Source organism: Phaethon aethereus, assembly GCF_964289735.1.
Source record: "Phaethon aethereus genome assembly, chromosome: 10".
Lineage (NCBI taxonomy): Eukaryota > Metazoa > Chordata > Aves > Phaethontiformes > Phaethontidae > Phaethon > Phaethon aethereus.
This window is the reverse complement of record NC_138586.1, coordinates 15,884,854-15,903,296: the sequence shown is the minus strand read 5'-3', so window position 1 is coordinate 15,903,296 and position 18,443 is coordinate 15,884,854. Positions and strand designations below refer to the sequence as shown.

The 18,443-nt window shown below is 50.0% G+C and overlaps 1 protein-coding gene across 1 annotated transcript in view; it reads left to right on the top strand.

Moving 5' to 3' along the window:
- The window catches only part of GPC3 (glypican 3), a 152,506-nt gene extending 134,780 nt beyond the window's left edge, over positions 1-17,726 (top strand). The window contains exon 8 of the mRNA XM_082004242.1: positions 17,476-17,726. Coding sequence (XP_081860368.1) covers positions 17,476-17,651 — 176 coding nt within the window. The 3' untranslated portion in view covers positions 17,652-17,726. The remainder of the gene's footprint in view (positions 1-17,475) is intronic.
- Positions 17,727-18,443: the final 717 nt, after the last annotated feature.

The following is an 18,443-nucleotide window of genomic DNA, read 5'->3' as shown; positions in this document are numbered from 1 at the left end:
AAAAGGGGGAAAGCGATGCTCCTCCAGAGAAATCTCTCAGGACTCGGCATTTTTAATCCACATTTCTTCCCCTCTTCTCCCCACCCCTTGCTTTGCAAGTGAAAATAGTGTGTGTTTGGGTCTGGCCTGCAAATCACTCATCAGTTGGTGTATTACCAGGACACGATCGGTTACTGAGACAGCACCGCTCTGTGCGCTCCAGAAATGAGGGATTCATCATCCGTCAGGCAGAAGCTTTCTTCAACTGTTGTGCATTAGCGGTGACCTGTGGGTGCACATCTGCCGTGGCCAACACCACGAGTAACATGAACTGAACCAGGTGTGTCCGTCCGAGCGCTGGCTCCCTCGATTCCCAGGTGGACCTCCAGCAGATCCCCGACCCCTCGCGCGGCTGGGATGGATGAGCTGTGAACTGGAGGAGAGATGTCCTCCTTCCCACGCGGTGGCTGCCGGCGGGCTGCGCTCTGCTCCATCGCCGGCCCCGCGGCTTTCACGGCTCTAAGGACAGCCCAGATGGCTTTCTTGCATATCAACAAATTTCAGGCAGCCAAGTACTTCTGAAGTTTGCCGGCCTTGACAGCTTTTCTGGGTCTATGGTGCATCTCACTTGGGGCAAAAATGGCTTGACCCCAAAATTTAACCTCCCCTCACGTTGCTTTTGGGGCAGGTTGGAAACTTTCTGATGGGAAAACTCTGTGTTGGAAAATGCCTCTCTGCTGGAACCGGGGTGCAATGAAGCGTGCTGGGGTTTTGGATGGGATTTTTTTTCTTTTGGAAATAAATTGAAACATTCTTGTCTGCTCCTGCAGCAGCAGCCTGCTTGCCCATACCGCAAGGTAACGCTGTCCACTTTCACTCCAGAGCTGCTTCTTGTCTAAAAGTCTGCTTGAGATTACATTTTAATTATACCACAGGAAAAAATGAAACCCAAATAAATTGATTGGACTTTGTTGGAGTGGTGTGTTTTGGCCTCCCCACGTCAACTTCCCTATTTTAAATTTTTTTTTTTTTAAGCAACAGAATTTGGCTGCATTTTGCCTTTGTTCTGCTTTGGAGCAGTAGCACATTCCCCATTTTCTGTGGGAATGGAAATCTGGCACTTTGACCAGCTTCTGTTGTTTCAGAAAATGTCTTCAATGGTATTTGGGGCTCTCAACAACATCTTGCTATCTGTTCCTGCTTTTCCTTCGCTCTTTGCTTCCTGTGGGACCTGGAACGGTGCTCTGCCTTTCCCTCCCATGGGAGGCTGGGTCTGCACCCAGCGCAGATCTTGAATACAAACCCAGCAGCGCCTTTCCTTTCCCACACCTTCCTTACTTCGAGGGCCCTTTCTGTGTATCCCATCTCCGAGCAGCCGGGAGCCGGTGCCCGAAGCGCTGCCTTGGGGCTGACACGTTGCCGGATGCCGAAGGAGCCTGTGCACTGCTGTGTGCCCAGGATGCTGCTGCGTCCCTCGGCCGGCTGCTCCCTTGGTGGTTATATGCCACGATGTGCTGGGACGTAGGTACCGGGGTGGCAGGTACTGCTGGCTGCTGTGGGACCTCGCTGGCTGCGCCGGGTTCGTCAGCTGGACAGACTGCCAGGGCATCTGTCACCCTCTCAGTCCAGCACAGGAGTCCCGGCAGGATTTCTAAAATGTAAATTACAACTGCAATGTGATACACATCCTTCCCCCCCCCCCCGCCTCCTTCCTGTTTTAATTCAGTATCTTGAGTCTCCGTAAAACTGTTGGACTCGAAGCTATTTTGGAGTTGCTTGTGTCCCATGGATACTGGAGACGCTTCCTGCACGGGGCGGCAGACATCTGCTGCAGCCTGGTTTTGGGCTTTTTTGTGTTAGGCAGACTGCAGTTGGCAGGTGGGAGCCGGTGGTTATTATCAGAGTCTGAGTAATATCCTCTGCCTCCCTGATAATTCTCCGTGGCTGCTCTGCAGCTTCAGTACATTTGCTCATCCTCTTCTGGTTCTGTGTAGATCATTCCAGTAAAAAATAAATTAAAAAAAAGTTGTGCGCTCCCCAAAGTCATCGCTGAACACAGCCTGCAATATCTCTTCCTCTTCCCTTGTCCACGTAAATCATCTGCTAAGGCAAGTGCAGAGAAGGTGAAAGAATGCATTTTTACCCGAAATGCTCTCCTCTCCCCATCCCTCTACAGGCAAACTTCCCACTTGTGTTGGAAGGGAGCATCTGATGCGCTGTCGCCTTCAATTTCCCTTCCCGGCACTTGCAGCTTTATTTCTGCCGTCACAAAGACTAAAAGAGGCTCAGGGTCCAGAGGAGGGCCACGAAGATGATCAGAGGGCTGGAGCACCTCCCGTATGAGGACAGGCTGAGAGAGTTGGGGTGGTTTAGCTTAGAGAAGAGAAGGCTCCGGGGACACCTTATAGCAGCCTTCCAGTGCTTAAGGGGGGCCTCCAGGACAGATGGGGAGGGACTCTCCATCAGGGAGTGTAGTGATAGGACGAGGGGTAACGGTTTTAAACTGGAAGAGGGTACAGTTCGATTAGTTACTAGGAAGAAATTCTTTACCGAGGCACTGGAACGGGTTGACCAGAGGAGTTGTGGATGCCCCATCACTGGAAGTGCTCAAGGCCAGGTTGGATGAGGCTTTGTGCAACCTGACCTAGTGGAAGGTGTCCCTGCCCATCGCTGGGGGGTTGGATCTTTAAGGTCCCTTCCAACTCCAGCCATTCTATAAGGTGTGCCCAGCATCGTGTAGCCAACACGCGGCTGTGCACAGCCATCCCCCCGTGGCTGCTGCGTGGTCTGTCTGTGGGTGCTTTTGCCAATGGACCAATTTTTCCAAATGGTGGGGTGGCAGCCGTCCCCTGCTGCTTTTGCTGGAGGTGCTTGTGCAGGCGGGCGGGTGGTGCTGGGGAGCCGCTATGGCTGGGTGCAGGGAGCGAAGGCTTTGCACGCACTGCGTTCCCTTCCCGGGAGGCTCCTGCCTGGCCGTGGCTTAAGCAGCAATCAGAAAGCTTTGCCCTGGTGGGGTGGTGGGGACTTGCAGCTCTTATGGGGATGGAGGTCCTGAATCTGCCCTCTCCAGGCATCTCCTTGCCCTTTTTGATGCACCCTTCCTGCCCCCATTTGCTTTATTTACCCAGAAGAATCGGGATGCTCTCCAACCACTCCAGAAAATGAAGCCGAACGGTTTCTCCTGGGCCCCAGACCACTGCCCAAGATCCGCTGGTCCTTGTATTTCCAGTGAACAAATACCAGCTGGTGGGTCAGATTTTGATCTTGGAGGTTCAGCTGATGTCTTTCCATCGGGTTTGCATCTCTAAGTGCTTTTCAAGGCAGCACTGAGCGGCTGAAGGCAGCAGAGGCAGTCCGGCACCATGGGCAGAGGTAGCTGTGGTACAGCCTGGAGTCCCCAGCTAGGAGTGTCCCCCACGCACAAGTAATTGGGTCCTGGGGTGCCTGTGGCTTAAGTACCTTGCTGATACTTAAGTGTCTGCTGGGCCAGATTCTTAATGCTATTAACAGATGCTAAATAGGTCTTTCTTATTTAGTGGCCTTAATTTATTAAATCGGGCAGCAATACTCTCGGAAAAGTAGTGCCGGAAAAGGGAGCCGAGTGAGCTGTAAGTTTCCAATTTCTGCTGGATCAGGCCCCTGGAGATCCGTGTGATCTGGTGCATTGGAGGCAGTGCTATTGCAGTGACTCATAAACAGATGTGCCCAATTTACATCGCAGCTTAATACCTTTGTTTAAAAAAGAAATATGTTTTTTTAAGACAAATGTGTTAAAGCAGATGTTTCCAGTAAAACAAATATTTGTGTGATTTACAAACAACTTCCCACCGCCAGAACTCATTAGAAAATGTGGAAAAAAGAAAAACGGTTCTGTGTACCAACAAAAAGATAAAATAAAATACAAAAATAAGGACATAACAAGGAGATATTTCTACACATTGAATGAAAAGAACTGCTGTGCTTGTGTTGGGAAGCAAAAGGTTTGACAGCCATTTCGGTTCCTAATAGCAGTGAGACTAACCCTGACCAGTTGCATATATTAGAGAGCAGAAACCTATCTGTAAAAATACTTAACCAGCTCCTGTTATGTGGGATACAGGGTAACCAGGACCACTGCGGGATTGCCCAGAGGTTCCTAAAGCACTTCCATCCCATTGAAACCTGCACTGAGGGACTGGACGGCTGCGGGACTGCACTGACCCTAAAGCAAAGCAAATAGATGCAGCCCCTAGAGCAAGCTCTGCTCTGAGGGATCCCTCCCTGGGCATCTCCCCCTCTGCATCCCACAGCTGGGGCTGGAAGATACTTTCTCTGCCTCTGCCTTGACCCACAGCTCAGGCTTTTCGGGGCCGTGCAAACCCACGGTGTATCTGCATTTCCTTGGGGGGCTGTGCAGGGCTGTGCCCGTTCACCTGCTCTTCCCAGTTTTTGGGAGGCAAAGGCAGGCGTGTGCTGAGAAACTCTGGTCGTCTCCAGTCTCCTCGGACCTGCTTTCCGCCCGGCTCCATCGCAGGGCTGCCATCACACAGTGCCTGCAAGCCCAGCACTCATGTTACATACAATTTGACACTCCATGTGGTCTTAATGGGTTTCCCAGGCTGCAGCTGCAGCACAGCCAGCACTTTTTGTTAGCTTCAGGGACTGGCAATCCCCCTTTGCCTTCCAGCTTTCTGCTGCACAGGTATCATATTTTTTTAATGCACTTGTCACCTATTTCATCCAGGCATTTGTTGCTAAAGAAACAGTGACAGCGGATGTTTGTGAGTCTGCAGGCTGCATGTCTAAATCCATCATTGCTTGGCACCTGTGCCCTGGGCAAATGGTTTGGTCAACTTCTGAGAAGACACAAAGTCATCCAGATGGATGACCACAGCGACGTGGTTTCAGCCCCTGCCTCTCCCTTGCAGCTTTGCTGGAGCATCACGGGAGGCTTCCTGAGGGACCGCGGCTGCACAAGTCCCATGCGATGCATGTAGGTTTGACCCAGCGAAGGATGCCAGCTCTGCAAATGCTGCAGTGAGGGTGGTTTCTGGAGTATCTCAAAGGGTCCGTGCATGTCAGGATGCCTCCCCACAGCTCTGCTGGCAGAGCTGCTGGGGACGTCCCTCACAGCTGGATGGGTTGGGAGGATGGGCAAAAAAAGGCAGCCTGGTCACCTTCTGCAGCCTGACACAGCAGCCCAGCAGCCAGCGGCACACGAGGAAGCAACGAGGATGATTTGAGGAGCTTCTCTTGCTTCTTGGCACAGGGATGCAGGATGTCCCATCAGGGCTGTTGAGTTCCTCGTTAGGAAAAATGACCGACAATGTCAGAGACCTCTTGAGGTGTCCTTAGAAGTAGGGGCTGAGCAGATGCACTGCAAGATGGCTGTGGGACGGGACTGCTCCTGGCGCTCGCTGCTCCCTGGTCTCTCTGGGTTCCGTGCCTTGCCATAAAGAGTGTTTTCAGAGCAAAGCCTTGGATGGCTACCTTCACAGAGGGACTTGCTGGGATGTGTCCGGGGGAATTAAAGGCATCCCAGGGGAAGGAGGCTGCTGCTGCAAAGGAACTCGGGGTGCTCAGAGGTGCTTTTCCCAGCTTGTCCATCAGGGCTCGTGAAGCCTCACTGCAACCTCGGCTCAGTTTTAGCCATTAGTGAACAGAGGCTTGTGCTGAGCTCTGGGGGACTGTGAGGCTTCGGTGCTTAATTAATCTCTGCAAAGCAGAGGGCGTAATTAATGCCTGCGGTGTGCTTTGAGACCCTTGGGTGAAAGGCAGCAGGCAGTTGCTGGGCTTTGCCTTGCCAGAGCAAAACCGCACAGTTGGGTCTGTGAAAGTCATCACTGGCCCATACCACGTGCCGTGCACGGCCATCCCGGGATGGCTGCCCATCGTTTCACGGTGTTTTGGGGATTTTTGGTCTCTGCCAGTGCTGTCTCAGGGAGGGCCATGGGCAGATGTAGCCCAGCGCATCGTCTATCCCCTCCATGCTACAACGCTCCCAACTGGTGCAAATTGTCACGGGGACACGGAACCAAGTGGAGAAAAAAAATCTCCCCTTGCTCCTTAAAAAGCAGCGATCAGGGACATCTTCATCTGCTTTCCTGGGATTTCTACACAGGCTTCTGTAATTTGTTCCTGAAATGTTTTTGTTTTTCAGCCATTTCTTCAAAGAGGCAAAATTGCTACTAGTTGCTTAGTGCTGGTTTTAGATTAAACCATCCTGCAAAGACTAAGCAATCTGGGTAAAAAAAAGAGTATTGTTTGGTAGCTTAAGGACAGCTAGGCAAATTTCCTTCCTGATATCCATAAAGCCTTTTTTTCTCACTGTCAGCATTGTTTTTGTGGGTGTTAAACATAAAGAAGAGAGGAGAACAGATTGCAGGTATGTTGGGTCCCAACACAATCAACTGTCATTATTTAAAGAAGATGCTTTTAACCAGGTCTTTAAAATTACCTCCTCATTTATTGATTGTCAGGCATAAAACTGCATGTCATACAGAATTGTTCCCTGTCACACGCCGTCACATCCGCTCACACTTTGGGTGATCTGCAGACATTTTACACCACTTGCCACCGAGCATTAACAGAAATAAATTAACGCTTTAAAAGTGTAAATGTTGTATTTCATAGGAGTCAGGCAGGATATTTGGAAGGGAAAGAAATGTAAACAGAATGAAATTCTTAAGCAAGATTATTGATATGACAAGACTAAAGAGCTTGGGGTTCTGTGAAAAGTGCCTCTTTTCATCCCTCTAATAAGTCCATTACTTGCACTCAGGAATATTTTAAGGTCCTTTTCATGCTGAATCTGGAGTTGAGCATGCTTTGCATTTCAAGCTTTGTCTATGAATCAGTAGAAGCCAAAGTTATTTCTGCTTTAAAATAACAGGAGCAGGGAACAGCTAATCTCTTTTCATTCTGAGTCCTTACATTATTTTACTGGACAGAGTTTGTGTTGGCTACAAAACAGGGCATTCACAAAATCTATGAGAAGGAATTTAGTCTAAGAATGAAGCCTAGATTGCAGTATGCATAAAGACTCCTTCTCCTAAGGCCATTAAGAAATTCCAAATCTGAGCTATTTTGAACAGTGACATTAAATTAGCCTTGCTAATTCCAGTAATTCAAGCCGATAGCTGAGTTTACAAATCTACTAGATGAGACCTCCCATAATTACAATCTCAATGTGCTTTTCAGCTAAGGTGAGTTGGCACAAAAAAAGATAAATAAATAAAAGGGGGGAAAATGCTCTTTCTGTTCTGGCTTTTGCGATGAATATCTCTAAAGAACAGTTAACCGGCTGTATTGCGCCAATAAGATGTCCCCTGTCCTGGACTGGTAAGTTCATTTTGCCTCTAATGTGCAAGTGAAATGCAGAAAAGAGACTGGATTTTCCCCTGCTTTGTTTTTTCTGTTGTCTGTTTTCAAAGGACTATTGATGCTGCTGGTGCTTGTAGTTCGGTTTTTAGTTGTTTGTTTACAGGTAGTATTTCCTACTGGGAAAAGAAAGAGTCTCACAGTGTAACCCTCTTTTGTGGGGGGAAGAAAAACAATGTCTGGTGGATAAATGCAGGTTAGAGCAGGTGAAGCAACAGTACAAAGCAGCAACCCCCCTTATTCCTCTGGAGGAAGAAGTTGATTTCCAGATCCTAACACAGCTAGACGTTCCCAGAGTGATGGAAAGGTTTTGAGGATATGTTTTCAAAGCCATAAGGCACAAAAACATGAAACAAATAAAAATTGAGTGCATTATTTATAAGGGTGTTAATTTTATTAGAACTGAGCTGTGCTAATATAAGGGCAAACATAAGTATTCACATCAGCACTTAACTTGGGCTGCAACGTTCATAAAATGTCCTTTTGATCAAGCTGTAAGTATTTTGATCCTTACTCTATGAGCATCATTCAAAGTGACCTAACTGTAGCTCCAAACAGGCATCTGCAGCTGCAGAAGTCCTTGAGCAATAACAGGTCAGGAACTTGAATGCGTGCTCTGCCGGGAATGCTAATATTGCAATCTTTTTTTCTTTTTTTTTTTGTTTTGTTCCAAATAAGACTGAAAGCACGAAAACTCTCACAGAATAAAAATTCCCAAAAGAAATTGTTCTGCCACCATTGACTGTGGATACTCGAGTCAAAATGTTAAACAAAATGCTGATTTTAATCTATCAGAATAATAATGGCATGGCTGCTAAATATTCTCCTATCATCGGCACATGAGTGTTTGGCCTTTCTCCCCTTGATAACGTTGTCACCATTGGTACTGCGAAGTGAAACATCTTGATTTTTAGAAGACCACCATGATTTAAGAGGCCTTTTTTCTGCTGGGCACCCATAGTGCTGGATGCGGTCCTGCAGCTCACGAAACCCCGGCAGCACGTCGCGCGGTCCCGCGGAGCCTGTGCGGCAAAGGGATGGACCAAAAAGCGTGCAGGAGGCTGGCAGGCATCGCCTCCTCTCCCTGATGCAGGGGCATTTCTACCACCAATGCATGTTGCCCACAGGCTCTGCCCTACATGCAGCAGATAAAGCCCCAAAATAGTGTTTAGGTCAAAATCAGATAGAAACAGCTGTGCCATTTTCAGGGGCTGCAGGGAGCTGCTGTTGCTCCCTGAGGCCGGGGTGATGGCCAGGGAGCAGTGCGGTGGGGTGATGCAGGGCACAAGTGCATCTCTTTCCTCTTTTCTGGGAGGGTGGGAGAGGAGGGAGGCTATAATGCAATTCTGAATTTCCAGGAAACTTTTATCTCTAATCTCCGTAATCCCTTTTAAAGAGGATTTTGTATTTTTCAAGGGATTTACAAACTGGATTACGTAGCCTCTTTATTTTGATTTTCCACCGTGATTGTGACATTCCTGAGACTGAGCTGTGAGTGCTACAGATAGGACGGAGGGGGAGGCATTCACGGACTTGGACCTCAGAGCCCTCTTGTGTTGTCGCCTCCTTGTTTCACTGCTCGCTGGCCCGATGGATGTGTCCCCAGAGCAATTTGGATGCTCTCACGTGAGCTGTGCGTCCCCTTCCCCGGTGCACTCCATGGCTGCACGTACAAGCTGACCCGGGGAGGTGCTGGACAGGAGCCCACGGCCGATCCCCTCCCTCCCTTGCTCCCTCCTCCTGGGGTAGGGACAGACAAGGTGGTCTCCTTGAGCTCCACCGTGGTCCCAGCTATGAGCACCGGCTTGACGAGGTCCCAGCTGCCGGTCCCCTAGCATGACGGGGAGCCCTTGGCGCCCAGGAAAGAGCAAGCATGGTGAGATGGATCCGGCACAGCCCGAGCACTGCAGCCACGGTGTCCTGGCGCCCAGCTGGGATGACGCTGGGTTCCCCACCGGAGCTGCCACCGCCATCCAGCTGTAGCTTTCAGCACCGTCGTTCCACCAGTGCTTTGGGGCCAAGGTTTGCTCTCAGTCTGGGAGGGAGGCAGGGAGCAGGAACCAGCCCCGGTTTTGCGTCAGATGTTACACGCACCCGGTAAGCAGCTGGGTTTAATTTGGGTCTTTCTCTGCAGCCGTGCAGAAGGCAGTGCAAAGCCAGGTCCTGGCTTCAGACTTCAGCGGCTGTTCCCGGGGCTCCTTCCAGCACAGGGAACATGACCTGAAGCTGTTAAAAAGTTTGAGCCTATGAGCCCAAACCTTCTTTTTCTATATAAAGCGGGAAAGTCGGGTATGGTGATATTTCCCAGGGCCTCCTGCATTACCCCGTTTTTATAGGCTGAAGTCACTTTAATGTTGTTTTAATGCAGGGCCAGTGTTTTATTTATTGTTTTATTTATTTATTTATCTACTTTAGCAGCTTAAGGCAATTAAAAAAGCCGGGAGGTGCTGTAGCCTCTCAGCTCCCTCCCCTTGGCAGCGCTCTCACCTCAGCCCCTGCTCTGCAAACGTTCCTCCAGCACGGGCGGGGGGGTTTGCTCTCCATCAGCGCTGGTGATCCCGGGCGGTGTAAGAGCACAAAACCTTGGGCAGTTTCTGCAGGAGCAGAGGCAGGCTAAGCAGATGTGTGCATACCGCCATGCCTGAGCCTACCTGCCAGCTCTACCTGTGGGCTGAGCAGCTATGTCTGTGCTCAACCCGAATTCGGGTTATGACCCAAAACCTCACTCCATTTCTTTCCCTTGGCATCATAAGTTATAGCCTGGTGGAGCCTCTTGTCAGTTTGATCCCCGGGCTGGGAGCACTGCTCAGGCACTTTCTTTACATGTGTGCTCAAGGAGCAAAACACCAGCCGCCTTTGATTTTTCTTTTCCGTACAAGCATAAGGCAATGATGGATATCCAGGGATTTTTTACTGAATGTAGACATTGCACCAAGTCCCGGGCCCTTCTGGTTGAAGAGGCACATTCCCAACTGCCCACTTGAAGCATGAATGCCACAAAACCTGGTCTCTGTGGCCTGGACCCCGTTCAAGTCTGGTCTCCGCACGCAGTGAGTCACAAAGGAAGATGTCAGATATTCCTGGGTGCTGTAACACCACCATGGGTTTTCTGATCAAGCATTGAGAAACATCCGTCTGCCTTAATGACTGCTTTTAGCAGCTGGCATTTGGAAGGCAGGGACCATTGCTGTTCCCCTTCGGACTGCGTCTTGGCAGGTCTTGCTAGTACATGAATGTCACTAAATGTCCTGAGTTTGGAGAGTTGAAGGCCAGCAGGTAGCAAGCAAGAGCTACCTGTCCTGGTCATACCCAAAGAGCTTTTCAGGGAGCAAAGATGAAGGAGAAAATTTCAGTTTGATGTGATGATGTTGGTTTTAGTCATTAGAGGAAATATGAAGCATTTCTTTTTGCTCTGCTATCACTAGGAATGTTACCTCCCAAAATCAAGATGTCCTGAGATGTCTTAGGTGACAGCAGAGTGATGAGAAGGGGAGTTTAGACCTTGAAGGTCTCCAAAGAGGGAGAGGGTCACTCCACGTCTGGGTGGGCTGAGGTACGTGGGGGATCTGCAGAGACATTGCTTGACCCAGTCCTATATTGCTGCCTCATAAATCACTTCACTTTCATTCATACTCTTCTATATCCAGTTTTTCCTCTTTTTCTTTCTTGACTCCTGCCTTTGTAGATGCTTTTGGCTGTCAATCTTCAGCTCCCTATTTTTCAGTTCTTCTCTCCTTTATGTAAACTTCCTTTATGTAGCTGCTCTTTTTCTGGACAGAACAGCTGGATATCAGACCGGGGCATGCTGCTTTGTCATCAAGTGCAAGGACTCCAGTGCTTCCAATTAATAATGCTAATGAGATTTGTTAATATTTAATAGATTACATGAGTGTGTTTTGCTAAACACGTTTTCATGGCTCCACTCTGCGAGTACAGTTCAAGAAACTCTTTCACTTGCTACCGGAGGGAAAATGATTAATGCAATTGCAGACGCCAGATTCTCTTCGGGGCAAATCTAGGGCACACCAAGGAGCAAAGAAGAATTTAATGAGTATGTTTTCAAAGTAAACACAGGCCCAGGTCATAACTGATAGTCCTTCCTCACCACCAGCCTCTGGCTCAGGTTGGGTGGAGGAGTAGTCACTTGAATTGGGGTCATGGTGCAGCCCCTCTGCTCGTACTGTGTGTTGTTTTGGGTTTTTGGGGGTGTTTTGTCCCTTTGCCCCATCGAAGGCTTGAGGACATCTGTGGACGAGACTTGTGGTAGTGCTGGAAGTTGAGGAACTGGAGGGTGTGTACCGGCTGCCTCGCAGAGCTCATGGCCAATTGCCTCGTGCACCCCGAGCAGCACCTGGTTGCACCCCTAGTGTGGGGCTGAGCTGGAGCTTCCTCACCTCTCCATGCTGGATGACTTGGTCCCCCCAAATCAACCTGGTTGCTGCCCTCCAGATTGCTTCAGTCCTGAGGGAACTTCTGCCGAATCGGTACTGGTTTTGTGGTGGTGCCTGCGGTCTTCGGGTTGCTCATGAACACATGCTGCAGGCTGCAGGCCATCGGCAGCATGCCGGCAGCCAGGATGTGTCGAAGAGGCAAGCGAGGGAAAAGTCTTGGTTTGCAAATCAGCAATCCCAAACCCGATTCCCTTGGGTTTCTGCCCAGGAAGTTGGTTTTACCGCTTGCTGCCGAGCTGCGCCAGGCTCCCTCGGCCACGTTGCCGACGGCAGCAGGATGGTGTTGAGCCAGAATTTTTTCCTTTTTTTCCAAATCTGTATTGCCAAGAGCCGCACCTCCTAAATTGCTGCGGAGGAGGTGGAAAAGCAGAGGCACAAGACCATGCACATGCTGCGCATCCATCTCGGTGATCTCACAACTGTGCCAACACAAGCATCGCGGCCAGCCCCGGCTCAGCGCTTTAATTACGCGCCGGCGCGGCCGCACCTACGGCTGGGCTGTTGCAGCTCGTTGCACAAGATGACAACTGGCAAACCTGTTGGTGCTCCAGGATTTTAGTGGTAATAAGCCGGAAGGCAAAACCTCCCTGGTGAGATGAAACCATGCTTGGCTTGGTGTTTGGAAGATTTTAAGGCGTTTTGGAGAAGCAGAGAGTTGGGGGTCCTGGTTCTCTCTGCGCAGCAGTGGCCGTGTGCGCCATATAACTCCATGGATGGGTTCAGATGTTCTCTTTGTGGAGACAGAGGTGTGTTTGTAGTATGAGCTGCTTGCATGAGAAAGCCAGATAGCTGGAGGCTGAGGTGAGCAGAGCTTTGGTGTTCCAACAGGAGGAGTTTGAGATGAAATTGGACTGTTCTTCTAGATTTCAGGTGCAAACACCTGTGAGAGTGAAGTGGTTGGTGCTGTAGAGGTGGAGAGAGTTGGGAGCCAGGGTCAGGCAGTCTGGTCTGTGGGATCATTGGTTCTTATGCTTCACCTTGTAATGAATCAACAGCTTGGGCTTGACTCAAACATCTCTCTCTTTAAGGAATCTAGTCTTGCTTTGGAGTCTGCTGCATCTGCTGGCAATTTGTTCCTCACACCGACGAGGCTTGCTGCTTAAAAAAATTAAATAAAGCAACGCACCCCAGAGATTGTAATTCTCGTCAGCAATGGTAGCATATGCTTTCCTAGACAAATCCTGAAGGACATGCACAGGCAGATGTTCACAACTGACCGTGAGAGCTGCAGGAGCTTGCCAAGCTGCCCTACTTGTCTCTGGCGTTTCTACTCAATGTGTTCCACGATTACTGGAAACACACAGTCACGATCCGTTCGCCAGTCCCTTCACACCACAGAGTTTCCATCATTTGCAAACAAGAGCCATCACCACGTGCCCGCAAGCGCTTTGTCCCACTCGGCAGCCTCGTTCGGTGAACACGCTACGTTAGGCACGATGGTTTTGCCTGCGAGGGGATCCCCTTCGCACCCGTTGCCAGGGCACAGGGCACCAGCAGAGCTATCGAGTGACACGGCGAAGTGGTTTTCGTGCATGGCCATCCGTCACGACTCTGTTACTATATTAGGTCCATCGCTGGAGCCATCTGCCGGGGCGGGCTTGGCAGGCGGGCAGCCCAGATGCCTGCCCGCGAGATGACATTCCCTGGCTCCGGGCGCTGGGCAGCAGCCGAGCCAGCCTGCGGGAGCCAGGCACTGTCCTCTTGGAGGTCATTTGCCGGAGTGGCGTTTGCTATCGGTTCTCTGCTGAAGACCGTGTTGCCCTGTTAGGGGTGAAAAGGGGTGTTTCAGGAGGCGGCGGTGGATTTGGCACAGGAACGCTTGCCGTAACGCTGCCTGCGTGCCGGTACTCGTCCTCCTGGCTTCTGCGCCAGCTGCCGTGGGACTTAATAAACCAACTCAAACCCAGTCTCCTCCCGCTTCAGCCGCCTTTTGTAGCCGTCTCCAAAGCTAGCGTGGTGCAGCAAGAAGAGCTTTTTGATGATTCCTGCCCGATAAGCGTGCACGGAGTCGGTACGCCTAATTCTCGCCCTAATCCACGGAAAAATGCTGCCGCTTCATTTTGCGGATGGAGAAAGTGTGCGTTGTACAGCTGGCAGCAGGTTTTGTCATCCGCGCTGCGAGACCACAGAAGCCTTTGCCGTCCCGGGAGCAAAGCGCAGCAGCTTTGCGTTAGAGGGGCCGGCTCGCGTCGGCTGGAGACCTTTCACCGGCTACGTAAGGGCTCCGGGAAACGGCACGGCGCGCTCGGCTTGCGTGCGGGGGGAAGAAACCAGCAGAGCTAATGATTGACTATTATTTTAAGGGGATTATCTAATCCGCAGCCCAGAGGACAAGATGAGTGAAGATTGAATACGTAATTAGTGCAGATTGTTGGTAATACCCTCTGGACTCCGACTGATTATAAACAGAAACAGATTTTTCTAGTTTCTCCCACCCCCAAAAAAAGTCTTTTCGTGGGCCAAAGGGCCACTTTGAGGCAGAAAATGTTGGAAATTAAGCGAGCGATCGCAGCTGGGGCCGTGGAGGCCTGTAATGCAAGATGGCTGGGGAGCGGGGAGGCAGAGGAGCAGCTTCTCTCAGGTTATTTTGCAGCGTGAAGGCAGAGTTTTGGGTGGAAGTGACCGAACTGGCATATGTGGGAGGTCGTTTTCTGTTACCCCGCTCCATCCCTGGTGCCGGGGCTCCTCTGTCCCGGTGGCTGTGGTGCAGGAGGTGCAGGGATGCGGTGGTGACCTGGACTAACCAGGGATCCTAACGAAGGCTGGAAACAGGAGTCAAGCTCTCTCAAGAAGGACCTGCTTAGGAACATTTGCTAATTTGGATTCCTGGATTTGAAATATAATTATTATGATTATTATATATTTTTAACGTTGTTATCGCCTGGACCTGGTTATCAGCTGCCTCAGGTCTGTTAGAGGCCAATTCTTTTTTTTTTTCCCTTTCCTCCTATGTACTAAAGGTCATTAGAAGTCAAGTGAAAGAGATTTGCAAGAGTTACAGATCCATTATTAATACAAAATAAAATATGTATGGCTAAATACAACAAGCCTAAAAATACAATTGGGCACAAATAAGCCCAGAGGAGGAAACAATGGAAGGAACAGCAAAACCAAACGGCACACCCAAGCACTAAGCTTCTGAAGTGGTTAAACAAGGCTAGGAAAATAGCTCTCAAACCTCTGATGACAAGAGGGTTTCTGTTTCCCTCTCTTTAATTTGGTCGAAGAGGATGAATGAGAGAACTGCCGCTCCCATTTGGGTGAAACGCCATGATTTAAAAAATTACTCCTACTCAAGTTCAGGTGAAATCCCAGAATCTGAAAATTTCCCATGTAAAAGAATATGTCTGAAATGATCATTTTGGTACACTTTGGCTGAACGTATCCAACACGATTCAGCTGCTGCATTGCGAACCGCACAGGAACTCGCAATCTCATAAATTACAACATCGCAGAGTAAGACTTTAAATGGGAACGTCAAAACTCTTTGTGCTGTTAAGGACCTTGCTGAAACACTCTTTTGTTTCAAATTTCTTTTCTAAACTGAAGGCAAGAGTCGTTATTCAGTTCCCCGGGGTTTTTTTTAGTTTTGCTAGGATGTCCAATAAGGGACTATTCTGCCCCAAAAGCTCTGCCCACCAGCTGCAGATCGCTGGCCTGGAAGCACATGGGTACCTGATGGTACCGTGACCCCATGGGGCATCTTTTAGGCTTTAGGAGTGTTTGGAGTGTGTGGAAACACCTTCCCAAATGCACCAGGGCATGTCATCGTTGCCCTGATGGGACGTTGTACCAGCGTGTTGTACCTGGACGTTGTACCAGGTCTTGTGGAAAACAACCAACTGCGAAATAATCTGCTGTGATTTTAATAACTCAATGTCCCTTCACTTATTCTGCAGAAATGAGCTTGGGAAAATAGGATGGTGCAGCCAGGCTGCTCCAAAACTGCCCCAAAACCTGAGCACCCCTTGTACCAGAGGGACTTTTTCTTTCTGAGCTCGGAAAGCAGCGCGGGATGGGCAGAGGTGGCCTCTTGGCACATCCCTTTCAGGGTGGCATCTTCTCCTGCCCTGCCCATGGGTGTGCAGCTCCGGAGGACAGCAGCTTATTTGTACTATTAAGAAGAACAGCAGGAAAGCTGTGGAGAAAAGGTATCCCAGTATCTGTGGGAATCTCCTGGAGAAGTCAGAGTTTACCAGGCAGGTTTTGCTTGCACCTGGCCCTTTGTGCGGCTGGATACCTGCTCCCGTTCAGCCGTTTCTGACCCTCTTTGATGGCCTGGGCTGACTCACATGTCACGCTAACATTGTTATGCTTTTGTTTTGCAGTGTTTGGGTATTTTTGATTAAGAAATACTGCCTGTTTGCCTTGGCAGTGGTGCTCATCGGATTGATGCGGCATTTTTTAGCTGGAGTGTTTATTCAGCCTCTTGGATTCTTTCTCAGGGGTGGGGTGGGATGATCCAAACCCATCAGTATGCTGGTGATCCATGAGGGCTTTTGAAAGGCTTGAGCGAGGGTCTCTTCTGATGGAAACCACCAGCTTCCTCCACTTCCAAAGGCCAGGCTCTGGGGATGAGACGGACAGGCTTAACTGATCCCCATCCGGGCGAGAAACCTGGACCCCAGAAGGAGACAACAGCAGCACGAGAAGGGCAGTGAGGGACCCATTTCCTTGAGTCAAGCATGAGTGCACCCTCTCGGTCCAGATGCTGGGCAGGTACAAATGCCCCAGGTGGATCTAATGGCATCTTAAAACACCTTTTGCTTTTTGTTCTCAGCCCTGAGAATTGCTGGTTTCTTGCCTTTCCATGTTTTCTATTTGGACTTTTTTATTTCTCCCTGTCCCGGGGAGACAAGGGCAACTGTGACTTACTGCTCAGCAGGTCCCTTGCAGCCCGTGACAGGCTGTCACAAGCTTTTTCCCCGTTAATGTTATGCTCCTCTGCCAGGACTATCAAAACTTCTATACTGTACATTTTCTTGGGTTGGAGCTCCCATGTGCTTCATCCCAGAGTCCCCACGTTGCAACACCAGCACGCCAGGGTGCGTGATCCATTCACATTCCTCACTCTCCAGTGCTTTGATGAGGTGGACAGGGGATGGGATGGGTATGTTGAAAGTGCTGTAAGGAGCATATTTTGCACACACTTACGTAAGACTACAATAATGCAGAGCTCCTCAGGTCCTCCAGCCAGGAGGTATTTGATGTCTTGTGCTCCTCTGGGTGACTGTTGAACTTGCTCAGATTTCCTCCCTCCTGCATGCATCTTGGGATGTCTGGGGAGCAGGCACGATTTGCATTGCTAAACACCCGTGCCGAAGCTCAGCTGATTTTCTTTGGGAGTAGCTCTCCAGTAAGCCAGATCCCCTTAACCCTTTTGTTTTCTTCCTGAGGCACGTTATAGTTGTGATTTTTTGGTCTTTCCAAGCATAAGGTGTTGTGTAGGTTACTGGGAGGCTCTCTCGGACCAGGGCTGCGTGCAGGACTGACAAGATATTTGCTGAGCATTTCTGGCCCATCCACCCCTGCGTGGTGCCTTTGACCACACTTGGACCCAGCTGTCCCTGGCTGCCGGCACGGGCTGCCCTGGGGACCCGACGGCTGGTGGGGGCTGGATGTGCCGTGGGTCGGGATGCCGGCACTCACCGCCTGTTACTAACCCTATTTCTCCGTCTGCTTTCAGAGCTGGCATATGACCTGGATGTGGATGACACCTCTGCAAACAAGCAGCTTCTGAACCAGCAAAGCAAAGACAGCGCCGCGGTCCCCAGCAGCGACCCCGGGAACGCAGCCCCCCATCCAGGCGCTGCCGCGGCCATCGCCCTGGTCCTGCCGCTGCTGCTGGGCCACCGGCCATGAGCAGTGCCAGCGGCGTCGCTCGGTGTCTCTCCATGCCTTTTTTTAATGAGGAAGACATTCAGAACCTCTCCTGAAATAATGCACATTTCCAAAGACAGGGCAAGCGACTTGAGTCAGTTTTATAAAAGAATATGGTATCTTCACACACACAAAAAACCCTAAAAAAGCATTTCTTCATACTAATAAATATGTAATGGTGCTTTTTAAAGATAATCCTGTTTAATATAAGAAGGTTGATATTAAATTGTGTTCCTCGCAGTTTTTGAAGACTGAGGTCTCCATGGCGGTTAAGTTGAAGACCATGTTTCATCTTGAGTTGTTCAAACACGCATGGGGTACAGAATACCTACGATTTATGAAATACTCTCAGCAAATATCAGACCCCTGGTCCTAGTTGACTTAATACAGATTTTTGTCTGTAGTTCAAGCAGTTTTTGTACTTACTCCAAATTCAAGGCTCCCCCCTAGGAATCTGGCCAGGCACATAATACGGAGGGTGTGTGAAGACAGGGGAGAGAGAAGGTCAGACATACAGCAGGAGGAAAGACGCTGCGGAAGAGGAGTTGTCATGCACTGGGATTGTTGTGGAGACCTGCTCCCGTGGCGTGAAGCACACTGGCATCGTGGCAAGTTGCAGGTGGTTTTGCTGCTCACCTCCCAACCGGGTCCGGCGAAGCCCTTCAGTGCAGGTGGCCAGTCCCCACCAGCATCCTCGTGGCCCATGCAATGCTCTGGTTTGATTCTTTAGAAGCGAAGCACCTCCTTTCCCACGGGAAATCTGCAAACACAGCT